Here is a 23,021-nt window from a genome sequence, read left to right as displayed (position 1 = left end):
GACAAGTGTTGTGTCTCATTCACTCGCAATGCAGACACAGGTTGCACATTGAAGCCCCCAAGACATGCCTCTAAGTGTGCCCTCCATGGGCCATGGAGGGGGGGGGAGCTTTCCACCAAAGGGTGACCATTCAGATGAATTGTGGTGGATCTCACACCCACCTGAGTCCTTTCTCTCAATCGCTGCTTCTTCTCTCCCTGCTGCAGTCCATTTCCTGATCCATTGCAAAGCCAAGAATTGTAGGACTTTTTTCTGTTGAAACATGGGTAGGATTCTGTGCCTTAAGAGAAAAAAAAAATACTTTCCTGGAGAATTGTTTTGGGGGAAATGGGGAAGATCCAAGGAACTGAATTTTGTTTTAACCCGCAACGGGACAGGGCTCCTGCAACGTTAATTACAAGCTACCTACTGAAATTCCCTCTTCTATATAACTATTAAAGGTGCAGGAGCCCTGCTGTTCTCTTTGCTGCATCTGGCTACCCTAATAGTTGCACAACAGAGGATGCAGATCTTCTTCAGAGGAAGATCTGAGGAACTGTTCTGCGGAGATCTATTCTGTGGATGGTGGATGGTGAGATCTATTATATGGAACAGGAGGGTGTCTGGAATAAGGGACATTTCCTAACAATGGTGCAGTGTGGGGAAAAAATAGGGTATTTTGAAGGATTAGTTGAAAAGTGTTCTGCTGTCAAGCTGTCAAGTACTACAACATTCTCCAGAAGATACGATGTATCAGCTGTATCAAGGAGAACAGGAACCTGGTGACACCATGGGACATTGCAAAGATAATGAGAAATGGAGGACAGGGAGGCAAAGATTGCCTCTGCCAGTCCTCCTGCCCTGCCAGCATCAGCCCTGCAGGGGATAGGAATCTCAGAAGCCTCCGAGTTTGGGGGCTTCCATGCAGCAAGGGCACAAGCCATAGGATTGCGCCCTTACGGTCTTTTAGAGCAAGAGGCTGCTGAGTTAGAATGCATCAACAGGTTTAATTCTACTATGGGAGGCTTGAATCAGGATAAAGGATTTTTATCACACTACATGTTTCAATGGGCTTACCTAGTTCCAGAATGTTTGTGTTACCAGCAACAAGCCATAGGATTGCACCCTTACAGTATTTTAGAGCAAGAGGCTGGTGAGTTAGAATTCATCAACAGGTTTAATTCTACTGTGGGAAGCTTGAATCAGGATAAAGGGTTTTTATCACACTACATGTTTCAATGGGCTTACCTAGTGCCAGAATGTTTGTGTTACCAGCAACAAGCCATAGGATTGCACCCTTACAGTATTTTAGAGCAAGAGGCTGGTGAGTTAGAATTCATCAACAGGTTTAATTCTACTATGGGAAGCTTGAATCAGGATAAAGGGTTTTTATCACACTACATGTTTCAATGGGCTTACCGAATGCCATAATGTTTGTGTTACCAGCAACCACAGCACTGTGAATGGCCTCTGTTCATAATATGAATGCAATTTCCTTCTGACCTCCCCCTTTACCATTCTTCTCATCCCACACATACCACATGTATTGTAACCTACAACTCTCCATAACACTCCTTGCATCTGACACAGTGGGATGAAGTCCACAAAAGTTTATGCCCAAATAAATGTGTTAGTCTTTAAGGTACCACAAGACTCTTTGTCGTTCGTACTTACTGATGCATATGATGACAAGCAGGACGGCAGCAAACACGACCCCCAAATTGCCCCCTGGAATGAGTACCACTGAGGCTGAAAGGGAAAAAGGAGTAAAGGAAAGGAACTCCAAAGGATGTTCTTCTGTTAACGGGGAACCTGTATGTGTCTAAAGCTGGGGAGCTCATGATGTTCATTAACCAAGCTAAGTCAGGGGAGGAGTAGCCAAAAGGGATCCACACACATCACCCTTCTTGGGGCTCATAACTCAGTGGAGAGGTCTCCTGTAGAGCTGGAGTATGTGTGTGTAGGGGGGTGGGGAGAGAGAGAGAGAGAGAGACTTCCTTATGGACATAGGAAGTCAGACCATTTGTTTATCTAGGTCCATATTGTGTACACCAGTGCTGGGGTGAGCAGACTTCAGGCTTGCGGGATCTCCTCTGCTTTTTACTAGAACACCAAGATCCACCAACTGGAGCCAGGCCCAAGAGGCACACAGCTGAATTAAAGTTCTGAGTACCAGAACTGAACAGAACGCACTGTCCTTCTAACACAAAAATTCAGCCCTGGTGATCCGTGAGGTTTCTTCATTTCAGCAATATAATTTAACTCTGTGTGTGTGTGTGTGTGTGTGTGTGTGAGAGAGAGAGAGGGGGGGGAAAGGGATACAGGGGGAGAGAGACACAGGGGGAGAGAGAGAGATGGGGAGGGAGAGAGACGGGGAGAGACAGGGGGAGAGAGACGGGGGAGAGAGAGACAAGGAAAGAGAGAGGGCGGGAGAGATGGGGGGAGAGGGAGAGACGGGGAGAGAGAGACAGGGGGAGAGGGAGAGACAGTGGGAGGGAGAGAGATGGGGCGGGAGAGAGATGGGGGAGAGGGAGAGAGATGGGGAGAGAGAGACAGGGGGAGAGAGAGAGAGAGAGAGAGAGAAGGAAAGAGAGGGAGAGAGATGGGGGAGGGAGAGAGACGGGGAGGGAGAGAGATGGTGGAGAGGGAGAGAGATGGGGAGAGAGGGAGAGAGAGAGAGAGAGAAGGAAAGAGAGAGGGAGAGAGAGACGGGGAGAGACGGGGAGAGACGGGGATGTAGAGAGACGGGGAGAGAGAGACGGGGAGAGGGAGAGACAGTGGGAGGGAGAGAGATGGGGAGGGAGAGAGACGGGGAGGGAGAGAGATGGGGGGAGAGGGAGAGAGATGGGGAGAGAGAGACAGGGAGAGAGAGAGAGAGAGAGAGAAGGAAAGAGAGAGGGAGAGAGAGACGGGGAGAGACGGGGAGAGAGAGACAGGGGGAGAGGGAGAGACAGTGGGAGGGAGAGAGATGGGGGAGGGAGAGAGACCGGGAGGGAGAGAGAGACAGGGAGAGAGAGAGAGAGAGAGAGAGAGAGAGAAGGAAAGAGAGAGGGAGAGAGAGACAGGGGGAGAGAGAGAGATGTTGTTTACAGAGGTTCCTTGTTGTCACACATCCCACTAATATCAGTGCTGCCTTTGTTTGGGATAATAACGCAAGTGGGGAGAGGAAGAATTGCCAGCCGTTCCTCCATAAGTTCATTCTGCCTCCATTTCCTACCTTTACCTTTCCTCAGCAGAGACTTTCTCCCCATAGTCCCGGTACTGCTGCAGCCACTCAACACAGGTCTCTTCCAAGGATTTCTTACGACTTAGGGTCCTGCCTCTGCCAGCATCGCATTTCCTCTTGGGCCTGAGCTGTCATCTGCCGTCCAGGTGCGATTCTCCTTGTCAAAGCTGAGGAAGTCTGTCCAGCTGCAGCCAAGCCCAAAATGCCCGCTTTTGCTTCCGCCCTCGCTCAGCTCACAGCCAACTCTGAACTGCCGTGTTCAATAATCTGAAAGCAATGCACAACATGGGGACATCTCACCAAGGTTGCTCCCCGCTGCAAATCCCATCACTGATGCTGTCTTTTTTGCAGTCCCAGAACAGGAAGCTCTGCCCCCCGTCATGTTCTCCAGCTTCAATCCCCTCTCTGGCTCAGAGCAGGAACCCGAGGAGAGGAGGCTTCATCCAGTAACCCATCTTCTGGTACTCTGGGACCTTCCAGGCCGGAGGATGTGGCTTTACCAGACTCCTCAGACTCAAAGGGCACCCCTCTGATGCAGTCCTCATCGCCGCCACCACTGCAGACAACAGCAGCGGCAGAACTGGGCAATGGCTCTTTAAGAAGTAGACTGTTCTTTAGAGGGGGTCCGAGTTAACAGCAGGTTGAGACCTGCCAGCCTTCATAAGGCTTCAGGAGGCCTCTGCATGTTGCTGAGACAACAACTCTTCCTGGGTGAGTTCCAGCCAGCAGAGGGTGGAGCCTATGGAGAGTGCGCAACCCTCTATGGGCCAGATTAAGCCCACAGACAAGAGGCTGCCCTCCCCTGTTCTAACGTATCAGGGATATAGAAATATTGCAAAGCCTGGAACAGCAGTGGGAGTGGGGAAGAGAAATGCGAGTTGTCTGCTTCACCACTGAAGTAGCACAGGTGGCTATCTGAAGGGGGGACCCCATAAGGCCATTTAGACCAGCAACTAAAATGACCTAGCTGCACACCACTGCATGCTGTACTCACCAAAAGGGGAAGATGCATTGCAAGAAGCACTGGAGGATTCATTTTAGTGACGGGAGTGTCTCCCTGCAAGGGAAGAAGGAAAAGACCCAGACTCAGACAGGCACTAGACTCTCTCTCTCTCTCTGTCTCTCTCTCTCTCTCTCTGTCTCTGTCTCTCTCTAGCATACCTTCTCCTGCATCAGCCCTAACAGCTCTTTCTACATACACCTTCAAACAGACCCCTGCCAGACCCCTTCTGTTTTCCCTCTCCTCTGCAAACGGCAAAGCGGATTGAAATGGCTTCAGTACACCCAAATTAACAAGTAATATCGCTCTTTGCACACAACCTCTGCCATGCCATGGTTCAACAATGCTTCTGTATGCCTGATATGACAGACCAAACATTTTTTGTGAATACTGTTCGCCTGCCCTGATTTTTTTTTTTTTTTTTAGGAATCCTCTGAGCATGTGCAGTTTTGCACTTTACGCTCCCTTAAATCACGGCACCCTCATGGCTACAGGAATAACAGGGGAGTTTGCTTCTGCTGCCCTGAGGCCAAGCGCGCTGACTGGGGAACACGCACCATTTTGTTAGAGGAAGGGAGGAAATTTTTTTTAAAGTATAATTCATAAAAAGAGTACCTGTAACTCCTGCATTGGGCAGGGGGTTGGACTCGATGGTTTTATAGGCCTCTTCCAGCCCTACTATTCTAGGATTTGATAACCATGTACATCCCTGACCGGTCCGTGACTATATAATGTTTTTAAACATGAGAAAGGATTCTACTTTCCCCCACCGTTGTTCTTTTAGGGGTCATTTCCCCCTTCAGGTTGTGGGGAGCTGGACTTTCACCCGAAGCTCCAGCCCCAGCTGCACCTTTGGCTGCTCCCTCCTTTGCAGTGAACCTGGAGCGCAGGGGAGTGCTTACTCTTCCTCCTCCGGCCCCGCTCCTTTTCCTCTCGTGCTCTGCCAACGCAAACCGGTTTCCATCCACTCCAAATTTCATCCAGGAAACAGCTTCGAGTCGTCCATCCCTGGGATCTTCATTCAGCATCACTGTCCCCTGAGCAACTTAAAAATAATAATAATAATCCCCACTTTTCTGCCTTGCGTCTCCCTCTCAACCCCGTCCCTGGGGATTTGCTGCACCGAGATCCACTTTGCACTCCAGCGATCCCTCGGAGAGTTCCACGCTCCACCCCTACCCCCTGCCCCCCTTTTCCGGAGCTGCAGTGCATTTCCCTTCCGCCCGGCCTCCGTTCTTCCAATGCATTCTGCACTCACCGGATCCCCTTGGAAGGAAGGGGGCAGCGCAGTGGAAACTGGTGACTCTGATTTCGGTGGGGCTGGGAATCCATTCTGGGTTTCGGCCAGAACCCTACAGAGGCTGTCCAAGGTACTGAACCTGATAGGCGCAGCACCTTGGATAGCTCCTTTAGCGTTGGAGCTGGTTCCAACGGAAACCCGGAATTAGGCTGACCATATTTCCTTGAGACAAAAACGGGATATTGGGATGACAAAAACGGGACGGGGTTATGTAATATTCCGTACTCATGAAAAACTAAGACGATAACAAAAGTTTTATTACATGAACATATTGAGCTATCAATTATTCTTCAGTGACAGAACTCATACAAAAATTTAGGTAGACACAGAGGCAGACTGTATTTCATGAATACCATGAATATTTCTCCAATGAAGTAATCTTACGCAGCAAATTTCGGTCTTTCAACACCTTATCGTAAAACTTGTCACACTCCATGACACAGTTTTGTTTTACAACTATCATAGCCCTCATTGTCTCAACACTTAATCTAGATTTCTCCTTTGACCACATACCGTTCATGACAGAAAATATTCTCTCGATAGGCACTGCACTTCCTGTTGCGTACTACACAATATAACAAAACAACTGCAGCTCCCTTTGTGGTCTCTCAGGCAATAAGAGACCTAAAAAAACAACCTAAACTCGCTGCAAAAGAACATGGAGAAGGGTGCAAATGAATAACAGTAATTTATTGCGTATACACACAAAAAACACTCATAAATATACATTATGTATATTTTGTATACATATTTTGTATATTATGTATACAGAAATATACATATTTATGTATATCCTGCACTGAGCAGGGGGTTGGCCTGCATTGAGTAGGGGGTTGGACTCGATGGCCTTGTAGGCCCCTTCCAACCCTACTATTCTATAATTCTATGATTGAGATATATATATATGTATGTATGTATGTATGTATGGGCCAGTGTGGTGTAGTGGCAAAAGTGTTGGACTAGGAGCTGGGAGATCCGGGTTCTAGTCCTCACTCGGCCATGGAAGCTCACTGGGTGACTTTGGGCCAGTCACACACTCTCAGCCCAACCCACCTCACAGGGTTGTTGTGAAGATAAACTGGAGAGGAGGAGGATAATGTAAGCTGCCTTGGGTTCCTTGCAAGAGGAAAAACGGCGGGGTATAAATGCAATAAATATAAAATACTTATAAAATATCACGGGCAGTAAACAAATCTGCATGGCATACCCCACTGAACACTCTAAAGCAGGACCGCAGTGGCCAGACTGCAAAAAATCATAAACATGCACCAAAAAGAAAAAGGGAAAAAAGGAACGAACACCCCGACTGCTGTCACAAGCCGGCATGTGCCAATGTCCCACCGGAGAGTCCCGCTGTAATAAAAAAATAGCTAACAGCCTGTTGAACCGAAATATGAGTCCGAGAAGCCCGAATCGAACTGAGTGTAGGGCAGAAAGAATCTATGGGCAGAATGATGGTAGAAATAACAGCGAGACTCGCCCTCCTGGCTCGCCGCTCCAATTCCCCGCTGCTGCAGACAAGCCAGGGGGCGGCGTCCGATCGTCGCTAGCGCAAGAAGCCCGGCACCGGCTGGATACAGTAAATGGACCTCCCTCTTCCGCCGCACTAGTCGTTTCGCTGCACGCACTGATTCGCACAGAGCCTTATGATAAACGCGTTCAGTTTTTTACAAAAAATTAAAAACGGGACAAAATTGACATTTGTATTAAAACGACGGGGCGGTCGGGAAATGTGGGGGGAAAAAACACGGTACCGTCCCGTGGTACGTACAGTCAGCCTACCCAGAATGCATTTGCAGCCCTAGCCTCATCAGAGCCACCAAACTGGGATGGAGACAGCCTGGAGACCAGAGGCTTCTTTCCCCAGACAGGCCCAGATGCACACAGCCTTAGCTCTAGCCTTTCTAGGAGCCCGGCTCCCTTCCTTTAACCCACCCTTCGCCAACCCGGTGCCCTACAGATGTGCTGGGCTACAAATCAGTGAGAGCCAGCGTGGTGTAGTGGCTAGAGCATCGGACTGGGAGCCGGGAGCACCGGGTTCTGGTCCCCACTTGGCCATGGAAGCTCACTGGGCGACTTTGGGCCAGCCACACACTCTCAGCCCAACCTACCTCGCAGGGTTGTTGCCGTGAGGCTAAAATGGAGAGGGGGAGGATTATGTACGCCGCCTTGGGTTTTCCTTAAAGAGGAAAAAAGGCCGGATATAAATGCAATAAGTAAGTAAGTAAATAAATAATACATAAATCCCATCTGCTTCAACACATCACATTAGGAAACAAAGAAAGAGGTTTTTGCTCTAAGTCATGCTTAACAGAATCAGGGAACTGGGGTGCGGGTCTCCTCCTGGAGGACTTCACTGCAGGAGCCTAGAGTCCCAGAGTTCGGCGCTTTACTCTTTCCTTTCCCGCCTGGTGCAGGCCCTGCTACAGCCCGTCTCTCTTTTCATGGACGGAGCGGGAGGAAAACCTCCGTCTGACAAAGCATGCTGTGTAGTCTGCGAAAGCTGCTGCCCTAATAAACTTGTTAGCCTTTAGGGTGTTTCAAGACTTGGGGCGGGGGGTGTGTGCTCCTCTTCTTCGTTGTTTTTGGGGAGAGGGAGGACAGAGTGGGGGGAAATAAACTGTCATGCGTCATTCCCACATTTTAAAAAAATAGTGATTTGATTTATGTATTATTTTGCTATTACAGAGGAAACCCCCAGTAGATAAAGGCAGGGAAACATCTCATCTTACAACAAAGAACATAACATGAACATAATCAAACTCATACCGGTTAAATTGCCCCGAACAGTAAACAAGGTTGTACTGGATCCTGAACTTTATCGTCCCAATATAAAACAGGGAGACTCCATTTTTCTATTAAAAAGTTATTTACTGGTCATCCCTCTCTGACTCTGATCATATTAGTTAATTTCATCATCGAGCCCGCATCCCGAACCCTCATACACCAGTCATCAATTGCTGAAGGGTTAACTCTCTCCCATTTATAGCTTATTGCTATGCGGGCAGCCGTCAGCAAGTGAAAAGCCATTTCCACCTTGTGCACCTTCCACCTTATATCTTTAATATATCCACAAAAAAAAAAAATTAAAAATCAGTGGATGCAGTGGGTCTTTGGATCAGCCGCACATCCTGAACATGCTGTGACTTCACCATCAACCTTGGGTTCCCCCCGGCCACCCTATGCGCCCACCACCATTTATTGTAACATAGATTCATAGTGTTGGAAGACCTGTTCACAGAATCATAGAATCCTAGAATAGCGGGGTTGGAAGGGGCCCACAAGGCCATCGAGTCCAGCCCCCTGCTCAATGCAGGAATCCAGGTCAGAGCATCCCTGACAGGTGGCTGTCCAGCCTCCTCTTGAACGCCTCCAGCGTGGGAGAGCCCACCGCCTCCCTGGGTCATTGGTCCCATTGCCGTATTGCTTGCCGGATGAAGAGATCTGCGAATCTCCGAAGCTTGCACATTCGGGACCACTTTTCAGTCGGCCCAATAAAGGTATTACGCTAACGTGGATTCTGGAATTCTCCACTTTGCTTTTGCATAGGAACATAAGAACAGCCCTGCTGGATCGGACCCGGGGTTCGCCTGGTCCGGCAGTAGCGGCTGCCCACAGGGACCCCACAAGCGGGGCATGGGTGCAACAGCACCTCCCCACCCATGTTCCCCAGCAACCGGGGTACATAGGCTCGCTGCCTCTGGTTCTGGAGGCGGCACGTAGCCATCGGGACTAGTAGCCATCGGCGGCTTTTCAAGGCCACCCAAATGGGCTTTGTCGGATATATTGCAGAGGTTTTGCAACGTTTTGCAAGGTTTCCTCCCTCCCCGGCATGCGCCTCCCTGCAGAGGAGAGAAAGCGAGCGAGCGAGCGAGAGAGGAAAAACTCTTCTCCGGGGCAGGCTGGGAATGATGGGAGTTGCAGTCCAGCCCTCGGGGCGCGAAGGGGTTAAAGCCACCGCTTGCTTTCCTAGAGAGGCCACTGGGAGGTGTCACTTCCTCCCCATTTGGGAGTCTGGTGAGTGCACTGGGAGGTCTGGGCGCGGGTGGCCCCCCTTTTGGGGTGGGGCGGGAGGGCTGGCATGGCTCAGTGGAAGACCCCCCCCACACACACACGCACACACACACACACACGCACACCCCATTGCATGCAGAAGATCCTGGGGAGAAAGGTGCAGACGTCACCGCGCCAGCTGCTTCGCCCCGCCCCTCCTCCGCCGGGGGCAGGAGACTGGGGAGAGGCAAGCGCGAGCGGGGAGCGTAAGCGCAGCGGCGCCCCGGGAAAGAAGCTGCCTGGTCTGTCCTTGTGCACGCACGGCGCTCCTGCTTCTCCCAGCCCGTCTCTGGGGCGTCACAGCGCTGGGGTAGAGCAAAGACCCTCAGTGCACGGTGTCCCGGGGTCCACCCACCTGGCCCCCAAAGACCCTTCCTCGCGCTCTCTCTGCCTGAGGCTCTGCAAAGTCCGGCTGCGCATCGGGCCGGTTCTTTTGGTGCCCCGGCCAAAGAGGGAGACCTCGGCCCTGGCATGTCAGCAGCGGGGTCCAGTGGCAAGGGTCTCCCTGGCAGGGGTGGCGCGGGGTGGGGGCGACAGCCAGCGGGGAGCTCTGTCTTCGTCCCCCGCTGTCCTACGGGTCGGATCGAAAGCCGAGCCAGTAAAACGGCTTTCCCCACCCTGGGGCCTTCCGGGCGTCTTGGACTGCAACTCCCACCGTCCCCAGATCCTGCTTGCCAGGAATTGGGCTCCTGCACTGAACAGGGGGCTGGACTCGATGGTCTTGCAGGCCCCCGCCAACCCTACTGTTCTGTGATTCCAGGATTCTATGCCAGCATCTTTCCACCGGGCCCTACTGCAAAATGAAGGATAGCACGTCCAGATGCATTTGCTGACAAAACTGTTGCTTTCCAGCTGTTGCTTGGCTTCTGGAATGTCATTCCCAGGTATTTATACTTACTGCCTTGGCCAAGCGGCTGGTGCCCTAGCTCGCTCTTCTTTTCCGTAAACCGCATTTCTGTTGTTGCCGTTTGTTTCTTGAATTCCCTGCTTGCAGTCCAACATGTCTGGGAGCTGCCATTATGCCGGATGTGGAGAAGGTGGGCAGGGAGGCAGGTTTCTCCCTCTGACAAAACACTAGAACCCAGGGTGCTCCCATGCAGCCGAATGTTGCGAGATCCTGTCCCCTCGACGCCGAGGCCCAGATTTCAGCGAGGCTTTTATTGCCGTAATTCTAGCCCCCGGCGTTGAGCCTTTATTTATTTATTCATTTATTACATTTCTATCCCGCCTTGTTTCCTCTTTAATGAGCCGCAGGCGGCGTACATAGGCCTCCTTCTCCTCCGTTTTATCCTCACAACAACAACCCTGTGAGGTGGGTTGGGCTGAGAGTCTGTGACTGGCCCAAAGTCACCCAGTGAGCTTCGTGGCCGAGTGGTTCCCAGTCCAACACCCCTCCACCACACTGACTCTAGCTAGGAGACCTGACCTTGACGGCGACCTTGACGGAGACCCGACCCAGTGAGCTTGCATGGCCGAGCGGGGACTCGAACCCGGATCTCCCGACTCCCAGTCCAACACCCTCGCCACTACACCACGCTGACTCGCTGGCCTTTGCGGTCCCCGATATGAATCAGCCAAGAACCGATTGCAACGGAGTTCCTTAGCCAGGATCAGTCTCTGGGTTTCCCAACAACGGACCCAAACCGTTCAGGATACAGAAGAAAGAGTCTGGAGTTTTCACAGAGACCCTTTGGGTCCCGGTTTAATGCAGAGCGCGGTCAGACATCCGATTCTGGCGACGCATCCTAGCTTGCAAAATCACCAGCCGCCTCTGTTCTGCCCCTTGGAGCTAATGCTGCAACTTAAGACATAGCCCTGAAGCCCCCATCCCCACAGAGTCCTAGGATCACAGAAGAGGAGGGTTGCCGGGGGCCTACAAGACCATCAAGTCCAACCCCCTGCTCAGTGCAGGAATCCACGTTCTGGCAAGGAGGATCTGGGGATGGTGGGAGTTGCAGTCCAAGACGCCTGGAAGGCACCAGGTGGGGGAAGCTGTTTTGCTGGCTCGGTTTTTGATCCGTGCGACAGCAGGGGACGGAGACAGCCCTCCCCTTGCTGCCCCGTTGCCACAGAAGATGCCCCTAGCCGAGAAGCAAAGGCCGCCATCGAGGTCGGGTCTCCTAGTAGAGTCAGTGTGGTGGAGGGGTGTTGGACTGGGAACCGCTCGGCCACGAAGCTCACTGGGTGACTTTGGGCCGGTCACTGACTCTCCGCCTAACCTACCTCACAGGGTTGTTGTGAGGATAAAACGGAGAGGAGGCGGAGAACCGCCTGGGGTTCCTTTCGAGAGGAAGAAAGGTGGGATATAAATGTAATGACCAATAGAACACTGGGCGAGATGGACCCTTTGTCTGATCCAGCACGGCTCTTCTTATGTTCTTATATTTGCCCTGCATGCAACCTTGGGCTCCTTGCGAGTGGGGGAAAATGGTGGGCTGTAAGTGCAGCAATCATCGTCATCATCATCAACGATAAGCCATATCAGCATCCTGCGTCTCACCCCCCCCCCAGCTTGTAACCGAGTACGAAGCCTGACAGACCTGAATTCTCACCAGCCGGTCTCCCCGCAGCTGAGCACGGCTTCTCAGCGTCTTCCTCTGACGTGGGGATGGCCACCAATTTGGATGGCTTTAAAAGGGGGTTGGATACATTCCTGGGGGAGAAGGCTATTGATGGCTACTAGTCCTGATGGCCATGTGCTCCCTCCAGTACCAGAGGCGGTGAGCCTATATACAGCAGTTGCTGGGGAACATGGGCATGAGGGTGCTGTTGCAGTCATGTCCTGCTTGTGGGTTCCTGGCCAACAGCTGGTTGGCCACTGTGTGAACAGAATGCTGGACTGGATGGACCCTTGTTCTGATCCAGAAGAGCTCTTCTTACAGTGGTGTGAGTGTTGGACTGGGACTCGGGAAACCCAGGGTGACTTTGGGCCATTCGCTGACTCTCAGCCTAACCTACAGTACTGTGCAAAAGTCTTAGGCCACCATTAGATTTGTTGTTTTAGCAATGGCATAATGACCATATATAATTATTTCTCAGTCTCTTCATTAGAATACAACCAGAAAATACAGGAAACTTGTATGCAGTATTCAACAATAGAAAAAAAAAATCAGAAAAAACAGCTTCCATAGGCTAAAGTGGCAAGTATTTAGTGTGACCTCCCCTTACGCTAGAGTAACAGCAGGCGCCTGGCCAGGAATGGTCTTCGTGGAAGGGTAGTAGCCAAGAAACCACTTTTGCGGAAGGGGAACACGGTGAAAAGGCTAAGATATGCTAAAGCTCACAAAGATTGGAATGGGGATCAGTGGAAAAGAGTATTATGGAGTGATGAATCCAAGTCTGAAATTTGGGGGTCCAGTCGTCGACAATATGTGAGAAGAAGAGCTGGAGAGAGATGGACGAATGAGTGCTTGCGGCCTTCGGTGAAACATGGTGGAGGGTCTGTCCTGGTTTGGGCCTGCATTTCTGCCAGTGGTGTTGGCGATCTTGTCCGTACTGATGGGATCATGAATGCTGAAAAGTACAGACCAGTTTTAATTCATCATGCCATTCCTTCTGGAAGGCGCCTGATTGGGAATGGCTTCATTTTTCAGCATGATAATGATCCCAAGCACACTGCTAATGCAGCGAAACCATATTTAGCGAGGTAAACAGCTGATAAAGCACTGACAGTCATGGACTGGCCTCCACAGAGTCCAGACCTGAATATTACAGAGGCAGTGTGGGATCACCTGGACAGAGAAAGAAATAAAAGACAACCTACATCTACAGAAGAGCTCTGGGAAGTGCTGAAAGAAGCCTGGTATAATATACCAGAAGATTACTTCATAAAACGTCAGGAGAGTCTCCCCAAAAGAGTTCAAGATGTGCTTAGAGCCAAGGGGGGTCACACTGAATACTGGCTTTTGCCTGTACGTATTTCCTGTATTTTCTGTTTGTATCTTAATACAGAGACCGAAAAATAATTATGGATGGTCATTAAAACTTTGCTAAAACAACACAGCTGGTGCTGGCCTAAGACTTTCGCACAGTACTGTACCTCACAGGGTTGTTGCGCGGATAAAACGGAGAGGAGGAGGAGAACCGCCTGGGGTTCCTTTTGAGAGGAAGAAAGGTGGGATATAAATGTAATAATAAATAGAATGCTGGACGAGATGGACCCTTGGTCTGATCCAGCATGGCTTTTCTTGTGTTCTTATATTTACCAGGCTGGGAAAGGTTGCAGTGAAATAATACCTTTATTGCACTTGTTGAGTGCTGACAATGCAGTTTGTGAGCTTTCGCGTTACAAAGCAGTCTTTGTTTGGACAGATTAATCTTTTTTAAAGTCAGCAGCAGTGGGGGAGAATGTTTCTGCGTGAGGGCATGGCGACACTGTTTTTGTTTGTGGCTGGCTCTTGCTTCAATTAATCTAAATATTTCTTGGTCATCTTTCCGGGCAGGAACCCTCCCAAGGCAGCATACAATGTTAACACACACAATCAAAACCGATGCGGCAATAAAAGCAGTAAAAACACAATAAAGATTCATTCATTCATTCTTTCCATTTATGAATCCCCCTGTAGCCAAAGCTGCCAGGGTGACACACATAATAGAAACCAACGCAATAAAACCAGTCGTAAAAGACATTGAAAGAATTGTGTTGAAAGATGCAGCAGCTATAATTCAGACAAAATGTAAAAGAGAGAAATATCTGAGCCGCTAAGCTTTGGTTTTAAAGAAGCAGCATTAAACATATCTTTAAAGGTAAAGCAAGCAGGAGTTTTAAAAAAAATGTTTCTTAAGGCCTAGGAGGATATAAAGCTCTTTGCCTGTTGCTGAAAAGTCAGTGAAGTTGGGACCAGGCAGACCTCTCTAAAGAGGGCATGCCACAATTTGGGGCCACCACAGAAAAGCCCTGCTTACGAGTAGCCACACGCTGAATTTCAGTGCATAGGGGCTCTCGGAGCAGGGCCTCAGATGATGATCTCAGGGCACAGGCAGAAACATATGGGCAGAGGGTGGTCCTTCAGATACTGTGCCCCCAAGTCACGAAGGGCTTTATAGGTTAAGATCCACAGCCTGGATTGTCCCTAGAAACAAAAGAGGTTGTTTTCTTTCCTGCAGGAGATGCTCCTGGTTGCCGGACAGATCCAGTTTTGCACCTAAAAGCCTCTGCTTGCTTACAGGCTACAAATAACGCGTACTGCGTCCAGGAAAGACCCATTGGTCTTGAGTCGAACCCGGAGCCTCCCCACACCATTCTGCAATGGAGGTGCGAAGCTCAGCAGGGCAGGGAGCAGGTAAAGACCCTGAAGCCAGCCAGGCTGGGAGTGGTGGGGAACTCTGGGAAAAAACAGTGCCAAAGATCCTAGGCATGGACACAGCCTGCTCAGATGTACAGTGCCAGCACTTCAGGGAGTTCTGTTACCACGATGCAGAGGGGCCCCGAGAGGTCTGCAGCCAACTCCATGGCCTTTGCCATCAGTGGCTGAAGCCAGAAAGGCGCACGAAAGCTCAGATGCTGGACCTGGTGCTCCTGGAGCAGTTTCTGGCCATCCTGCCCCCGGAGATGGAGAGCTGGGTCAGAGGATGCGGAGCGGAGACCAGTTCCCAGGCAGTGGCCCTGGCAGAAGGTTTCCTCCTGAGCCAGGCGGAGGAAAAGAAGCAGGAAGAGGAACAGGTGAGAGAGCATTTCCTCTTGGGAGTTCCAAGGGGGGTGCAGCTCTATGGCATGTCTAACTGCCCCACTAGCAGTCCTTTCTTGGACTCACCCTAGGGAGAGATTTCACTCTTTCTTCATTCAGGTTGTTCCAGTGGCCAGTCGGCAATCTGCGGCTTTCCTGCCCTTTCAGGATAACGACCAAGGCAGTTTAGGAAGCCCAAGCATCGTTCCAGCCCTGATGATGGCCACGGGGGTCTGCAGAGTTAGGGAAGAGGGTGCGCGTCCATACCGTTCCTTTAACGTTTCCCCTTCTAACTTTTCTCCCTGTCCCGTGTGTTGGATCCTGGCTGACCTTTCAGGAGCAGGAGGCATCCCTGGAGGTGGTTGGTGAATCTTCTGGCTTGTCGCTTTCCGGGGGGATCTCACGGGAGGAGCCAACTTGGGACACCTCACCGGGTAAGGGAGAATTCCTTCTGCCCGGGTTTCTGACTGCTGCGGAACTCAAACTCCCTCCGTCCCTCCCTCTCTTCACAGATGCCTCAAATCCATGAGCTGCTTGTACAAGAGCACCCTGACCCTGTGTGTGCTAAAGAGGAGTTTGCCTCCAGCCACCTCAACAGTTTATTAACACTACTTTAAACGTGACTCATTTCACCATCTCCCTCTTCCTCACAGGCCACGGAATGACACCGCCCACGCTCACGAAGACGTCGCCTGTTTGCGGGGATGCAGAAACAGCTGCTGTGTGGCTAGCTCAGGTAGGGGAGAAGCCGTCGGACAATATGTGCCATTTGTTTTGTTACAGGGCTCAAAGAGCCAGTGTGGTTTAGTGGCGAGGGTGTTGGGCTGGGACTCGGGAGAGCCGGGTTCTAGTCCCCACTCGGCCATGGAAGCTCACTGGGTGACTTTGGGCCTGTCACAGACTCTCAGCCCAACCCACCTCACAGGGTTGTTGTTTGTGAGGTTAAAATGGGGAGCAAGACGACGGTGTATGCCACCTTGGGTTCCTTGGAGGAAAAAAGGTGGGCTATAAATGCAATAAGTAAATAAATAAATAATACATAAATCCTATCTGTTTCAACACATCACATTAGGAAAACAAAGAAAGAGGTTTTTGCTCTAAGCCATGCTTAACAGGCAGGATATAAATGTAATAAATAAATAAGAAATAAAGCATGACCTGTTTGTTTGTTTTTTAACTCATATTTCATTATAAAATTTTGACAAAGAGAAAGGGGGTGTCAGGATTCCCCTTATGACCTGGACCCCCTGAGCAACTCCTTAGAGATCTCTGGCCTCCTCAAGAGTCCCACTTTCCTTCTTTTAAACTTCCCCTTCCCAGTAACGTGGGGTTTAGGTTGGAGACATGGGGGTGATTAGCACTTCAGACACCTGGGTGTTAACCATAACCTTTGACTGGTAAATTAGAGCAAACAAATTACAACTAAAGGTATTTACAGAATAGAGCTGAGTGATACAGAAGGCATTAAGAGAAAATAAAGCTTGCAAAAACGCAAGTTCCTCTGCCCTAGCTGCACTTAGACTTCTCCAGGCTGCTTCTTCCTGCTTTCTCTTCCTGCTCCGGTCTTCCTGGCTCTCTGGTCTCCCGCTGGCTCTCATTGGCTCTCTCTCCCTTCTTATCCCCTCCTTCCCCCAAACCAAAAGTAGTACTGTTACACACGTGGAGAAATGAAACCTAACTCAGGAAAATGAAACTTAACTGGGGAAATGAAATGACTCTTCTCAGGGTTACCCCCTCAAAAAAAAAACCCAGGCCTCTAGGCCTGACTTTTTTCTTTTCCTTGCCTCTGTAGGCCTCAAACCTTCACAGGGGGGAAAAAGAAAGAAAGAAAAATGTGACTAAGTAGATTTTAATATATCACTTTCAACAGACCCCATAGGCAGGGATGGGAACAGATCCATGTGGATCCACCTCCTCTCTCCTGCCCACTGCCCCCTAAACACCCATTTGGTGGCCTTTCCACAGGGCTTTCTGCAGTGCCAGGGGTGGGGGTGGAAAGCCAAGGGGTATTTCTCCCCCTCAAGGTCATAGCTCCGTCTACAGCCTTGAAGGTTTAAATCCCCGGTGTCCTGTGCTTTCTTAGAGTTCCTTTCTTGGAGCTTCGATGGTAATCATCGGCACTTCGAATTGGGTCCTGAAATGAATTAGCAACCATGGCAGGTGTTTCAAGATCAGTATAATAGGCTTCCTGGGGGAGCGTCTTTGCTCCAAGTGACGCTCCAGAGACTCTTCGAAGGTAGTTCCCGGCATTAAGTCATCCTCCACAGCTAATACGATTTGCACAAGTTTATCGTCAGATGGAGACTGTGAGCTGGGCCTGTTTTCTCATCCAGAGTTTGAATTCCTGGGTGGAAATGCACCTTTATCCCGTTCCGAATGCCTCTTCAGGGACTTGTGAGTGAAGGAGGAGAATTCGCACGTCCTACCTGGGCCCGTCTGTTAATAGGGGATGTTTTTCTTCCTCTTTCAGGGTCCCGTCTCCTTCGAGGAGGTGGCTGTGTATTTCACCAACGAGGAGTGGGCTCTGCTGGATTCAGGCCAAAAATCCCTCCACAGGGAAGTCCTGCTGGAGAATTCTCGGAACGTGGCCTCTCTGGGTAAGGGTCCCTTTGGCACTGTGGGTAAAGAGTTTGGGGAGGCCTGGATTCATGGTTCTTTGCTGCAAGGGAGGCCTTCGCCAGGGGGTCCGTATCTGGGTGCCATGGCCCGGTTGCAGCTGGCGCCCCTCAGCATCACGGCCTTCCAGCCTGGCAGGATTCTGGGCTCTCTTCCCAGGGTAGAAAGCCTGTGGTCCTTATTTGGTGGTCCTCTGTCAGGGGGAGACGAGATGGCGATGGGTGTTCCAAGAGGGAGAGTCCCTCCAGGTTGCGCCTTCCTTCCCTGTGCTGAGGTGTGGCCAAGGAGAACATAAGAACCTCAAAAGAGCCCTGCTGGATCAGACCAAGGGTCCATCTAGTCCAGCATTCTGTTCACACAGTGGCCAGCCAGCTGTCAACCAGAACCCACAAGCAGGGCATGAGCGCAACAGCACCCTCCCACCTATGTTGCCCAGCAACTGGTTTACATAGGCTCACTGCCTCTGGTCCTGGAGGTAGCTCATAGCCATCAGGACTAGTACCCATTGATAGCCCTTTCCTCCAGGAATTTGTCCAGCCCCCTTTTAAAGGCATCCAAATTGGTGGCCATCACTACATCCTGTGGTAGCGAGTTCCATAGTTTAACTACAAGCACTGCTGGCTCCCCCATGGCTGTGATCCTGACCCACATTTCATTTCAAGCTGGACCAAAGCTGCTTTCTCACTTGAGGCCTGCTTGGCATTCCAACCATTCTGTGCTTTGCTTTTCTTTGCTTTGCTTTCCTGGTCAAAGTAAGACAGCAGTGTGACTCAGGACAAGCAGTTTGGGATCTTTTCAGGGTTGCAACATTTAGGGCACAATCCTGTGCATGTTTAGACAAATAAGTCCTACAACTCCCAGCATTCCCCAGCCAGCCAAGCTGGCTGGAGAATGCTGGGAGTTGTAGGACTTATTTCTGTCTAAACATGCATAGGATTGCTCCCTTAATCAGTGAATTGGTATCTAGTACTGTCCTCCCAGGCTCTCTGTTCAGAAGGGAATTTCTCTTCTTTATCTTTCAACACTTAATAATTCCCCATAACAATCTTGTAATAAATTCACCCCGTTGGTTGCATTAGAACATAACGTCATTTTGCAGATGAGCAAACCAACCATTCCTTGTTTTCTATTTCTGGTGTCTTTCTCTCCCCCTGCCCCTGCCACCCCTGTATGAGAAACTTCGGAGTGGTTTCATTTTCAGGCTGTTCTTGCTGGGCACCTCGCAAGGCAGCAGCGCAAACAGGCCTGCGATAAGCCACAGTTCTGGGTTCAGAGATTACAACATGGTTTAAACAAACCAGACTTTGTCAGCCAACAACAAGCCATGGTTTCTATTTGTGGTTTATAGCTGGTTTACAAACCATGGTTTGTTTGCAGGGTTGGGATACAGACACAACAACAAGCCAGATTTCAACAAACCACATCCTGGCTCAATGTTATGTGCGAACCAGACCTATGCTAGCCTAATCAACCCATGCCAGGGAGAAAGCTACAGTATAAACTGTGAATCCTCTGATACCAGCCTTACATTGCATGGTCTTGTGATTCTACCGACTGCATAGAACAGCTCTAACTCTTTGGAAAGGGTGTAGAAGCAGAGTCACACTCATACTAATTAATTAATTAATGTATTTCTTGGCCGCCTTTCAGGGCAGAAGCCCTCCCAAGGTGGCTTACAACAATAAAATACATAAAAACAGTTAAACAACAATTGAAACCAACAATAAAACCAACAAATGAGTTTAACAGCTGCAACAGTAGCAGTCATATCAATAGAAGGCCAAGGTAAAATAATACGTTTTCAAGGCCTTCTTAAAAGTCTGCAATGGCAGAGCATGGCGGACCTCCAATGAGAGCTTGTTCCAAAGGTGTGGGGCCACTGCAGAGAAGGCCCTCTCACATGTGATCACCCACCTGACTGTTCTCATGGTTGGGCAAATGGGAAGGGCCTCTCTTTCTGATCTTAAAGTGTGGGCAGGCTGGGTGAGGCAGTCCTTCAAGTAGAAAAGAAAAAAAGAAAGAAAGGTTTCTCCTGTGCAAGCACCGGGTCATTACTGACCCCTAGAGGGACGCTGCTTGCGCTGGCGTTTTCATGGCAGACTATAGCGGGGTGGTTTGCCATTGCCTTCCCCAGTCGTGACTACCTTTCCCCCAGCAAGCTGGGTACTCAATTTACCAACCTCAGAAGGATGAAGGGCTGAATCGTCCCGAGCCAGCTACCCGAGACCCGGCTTCTGCTAGGATCGAACTCAGGTCGTGGGGACAGTTTCGATTGCAATACTGCCGCCTACCACTCTGCGCCACACGAGGCTTAGTCCTTCAAGTAACTTGGTCCCAAACCATTTAAGGCTTCAAAGGTCAAAACCAGCACCTTGAGTTGGGCTCAGAAATGCACCGTTAACTAGTGCAGCTGGCCAGTATAGGTGTTACATGATCGAATCACCTCGCCCCTACAGCACTGAGTTGGATGTGCTGTAAAATCTTACCAGATTTTTCTCTTTTTTCCCATCAGGCGATGGGTGGGACAGTCACAATGTTGACAACCCATGCGGGGTATCACCGAAGAGAAACGAGCTCCAACAGATGGAACAGGTCTTCAGAAATCTAGAAGGACCAAAGGAGCTGGACGGGAGCCAAATGGAGGTTTTGAGGAATAAATCTTGGCTGGGGGATAGCTTCCATGAAAATCCAGTTCAGCAAGAAAAGCGAAAAGAAAAGAAACGGTATGTCTGCCCAGCGTGTGAGAAAATCTTCAACCACAAATCGCACTTCGATGTCCACCGGAGAATCCACACAGGTCAGAAGCAGCATAAATGTCTGGAGTGCGGAAAGTGCTTCAGGCAGGGTTCGCACTTAACTGCCCATCAAAGAATCCACACAGGAGAGAGACCTTATCAGTGCCCGGAGTGCGGAAAGAGCTTCAGGGAGCGTGCACACTTTACCTCCCATCAAAGAATCCACACGGGGGAGAAACCGTACATATGTTCGGAGTGTGGAAAGAGTTTCAGCAGGAGTGCAAACCTCGCTTCCCATCTGAGAAAACACAAAGGAGAGAAGCCACATAAATGCCTGGAGTGTGGAAAGAGCTTCAGGGAGCGTACACACTTTAGTTCCCATCGAAGAATTCACACAGGGGAGAAACCATATACGTGTTCAGAGTGTGGGAAGAGTTTCAATAGGAGCACAAACCTGGCTTCCCATCTAAGAAAACACACAGGGGAGAAACCATATAACTGCTCGGTATGCAGTAGGAGCTTCTGTGATAAATCAGGCTTGAATCTACATCAGTTAATTCATTCAAGGGATAAGCCACACAAATGTTTGGTATGTGGCAAGACTTTCATTCGGCGTTCACAGCTTACTTCCCATGAGGGAATCCACACAGGGGAGAAGCCTTACAAATGCTTGTTGTGTGGGAAGAGCTTCCATCGGAGCTCCAACCTTACGTCACATCAAAGGATCCATGTAGGAGAGAAGCGTTTCAACTGCTCAGAATGTAGCAAGAGCTTTTATGATAAATCACGCCTTCTGAAACACCAAAGAATCCACACAGGGGAGAAACCATATGAATGCCTGGAGTGTGGAAAGGCCTTCAGTCAGAGAATATATCTTACTTCCCACCAAAGAATGCACAACAGAGACAAACCCTATAAATGCTTGGAGTGTGGAAAAAGCTTCCATCGGAGTGACAACTTTACTTTGCATCAAAGAACTCACACAGGGGAGAAACCCTACGAATGCCTGGAGTGCGGAAAGAGCTTCAGCCAGAGGTCAAGCCTTACTTCCCATCGAAGGGTCCACACGGAAGAGAAACCGTTTCAGTGTTTGGAGTGTGGAAAGAGCTTTAGCCAGAGGAGAAATCTTATCAGGCATCAAAAAATCCACTCTGGAGAAAAACCACATCCGTGCTTGGAATGTGAAAAGAGCTTTTATGATAAGTGTAAGCTAAAGAGACACCAGAGAAGTCACGGAGAGGAAGGAAAAGCGATAATGTCTTGGAGTGTCGAAATGGCTTCGGATGGTGTGCCAATGTTATGTCCCCTCAGAGAATTCAAAGAGGAAGAACAGTATAACATTTCTGAGATTGAGTAACAAATGTCTTGTTTGATCAGCCCTTATAAACATTAGATAATTGCCACTGGAAAGACACCTTCCCCTCCCTTCCTCAATTCTTGGGGTGTGAAAAGCGCATCTGTCAGTGTCACATATATAAATGTGTAAGAAACCAAACTTTACTGTAATTCTGATTGGTTGCAACCACCCTTTCTTCACAAACAAGAGTAGGGCCCAGATTTCTTGACTTGGGATGTGTAAACTCTTGCAACCTATTATGTATGTTTTGTGCCTTTACAGGCCTTTGTGCCTGTCATCGCTTGCTGAAAATTACTGGTCGACCATCCTGCGTAACCTTCCTTTTATTTTCCGTTTTCACAAACGGTTGTGCATTATGCTTGCGCCGCTCATGCAGTTGCTCATGCAACCTGTTGCACAACTGTCTGCACAACCAAAGGACTCGGCGGAGTTCCACTAGCACTATTTGAGTTTGCAGAATGACGCCGTCGGGGCACTGCCCCCAAGTGCCTTAATTCTTTGCCTGCATTTTTATTTTTGTACCAAAATATATACACTTACTGAAACTTTCTTCTGTCCAGTGGACCGGGGTTCTTTCTCCGCCCCACCTTTCGAAGTGATGTTGCGTTATTAAACAAGTTTAGCTAATGACGGTATTGCCATGTTCTTGTGGTTAGTAATTTGGGTGGTAGATCTGAATAATTTTATTATTTTAAAATAATATTTTTTATTAATTATTATTAATAATAATTTTCCACTTACCAGATCCTGAGGTTGTTGGCTAAAGACGTGAAATGAAAAAGATACTCATGCTGTTGTGAAGAAATTTTTGAGGCTCTCTTGGTCATGCTGTGACATCTGTCCTGGTTCAGAGGTTTTCTGAAATTATGTTACCGATATGTAAGCAACTCTGAATTACCTGTTTAACTACACATAATTAGATTTCTCCCCAAACCAGATACCATCTAAAGGTAAGACAAAATCTTCACACTAGATGTAGGTCATAAAGAGTTTTCTGTTTCCAAAAATAACCCTCTCAGGGAAGATTTGTCTTTTGTTTCTTTACTATAAAATATTGGCATAATACTAAATACATGGTGTGCATATATA

The 23,021-nt window shown here is 49.4% G+C and overlaps 1 protein-coding gene across 10 annotated transcripts; it reads left to right on the top strand.

Moving 5' to 3' along the window:
* Positions 1-9,524: 9,524 nt before the first annotated feature.
* On the top strand, positions 9,525-22,668 carry LOC146356626 (uncharacterized). 10 transcript variants are annotated; one of them, XM_084841149.1, is made up of 8 exons: positions 9,525-9,800; positions 10,319-10,442; positions 14,727-14,840; positions 14,979-15,220; positions 15,562-15,658; positions 15,878-15,960; positions 17,695-17,821; positions 20,353-22,668. In XM_084841149.1, exons 3-8 carry the CDS (start codon positions 14,807-14,809, stop codon positions 21,930-21,932), a joined length of 2,163 nt encoding a protein of 720 aa, XP_084697275.1. In that variant the 5' UTR covers positions 9,525-9,800; positions 10,319-10,442; positions 14,727-14,806; the 3' UTR covers positions 21,933-22,668. The 10 variants fall into 10 exon arrangements, with proteins under 10 accessions (XP_084697275.1, XP_084697274.1, XP_084697272.1 ...); XM_084841148.1 differs by having other exon boundaries at positions 9,525-9,868; positions 14,665-14,840; XM_084841146.1 differs by having other exon boundaries at positions 9,525-9,745; positions 14,727-15,220.
* Positions 22,669-23,021: the final 353 nt, after the last annotated feature.

Source organism: Heloderma suspectum, chromosome 2, assembly GCF_057233095.1.
Source record: "Heloderma suspectum isolate Gila_16-S chromosome 2, 16-S_ref, whole genome shotgun sequence".
Classification (NCBI taxonomy): Eukaryota; Metazoa; Chordata; class Lepidosauria; order Squamata; family Helodermatidae; genus Heloderma; species Heloderma suspectum.
The sequence above is the reverse complement of the archived record's forward strand: the minus strand, read 5'-3'. Positions and strand labels throughout refer to the sequence as shown.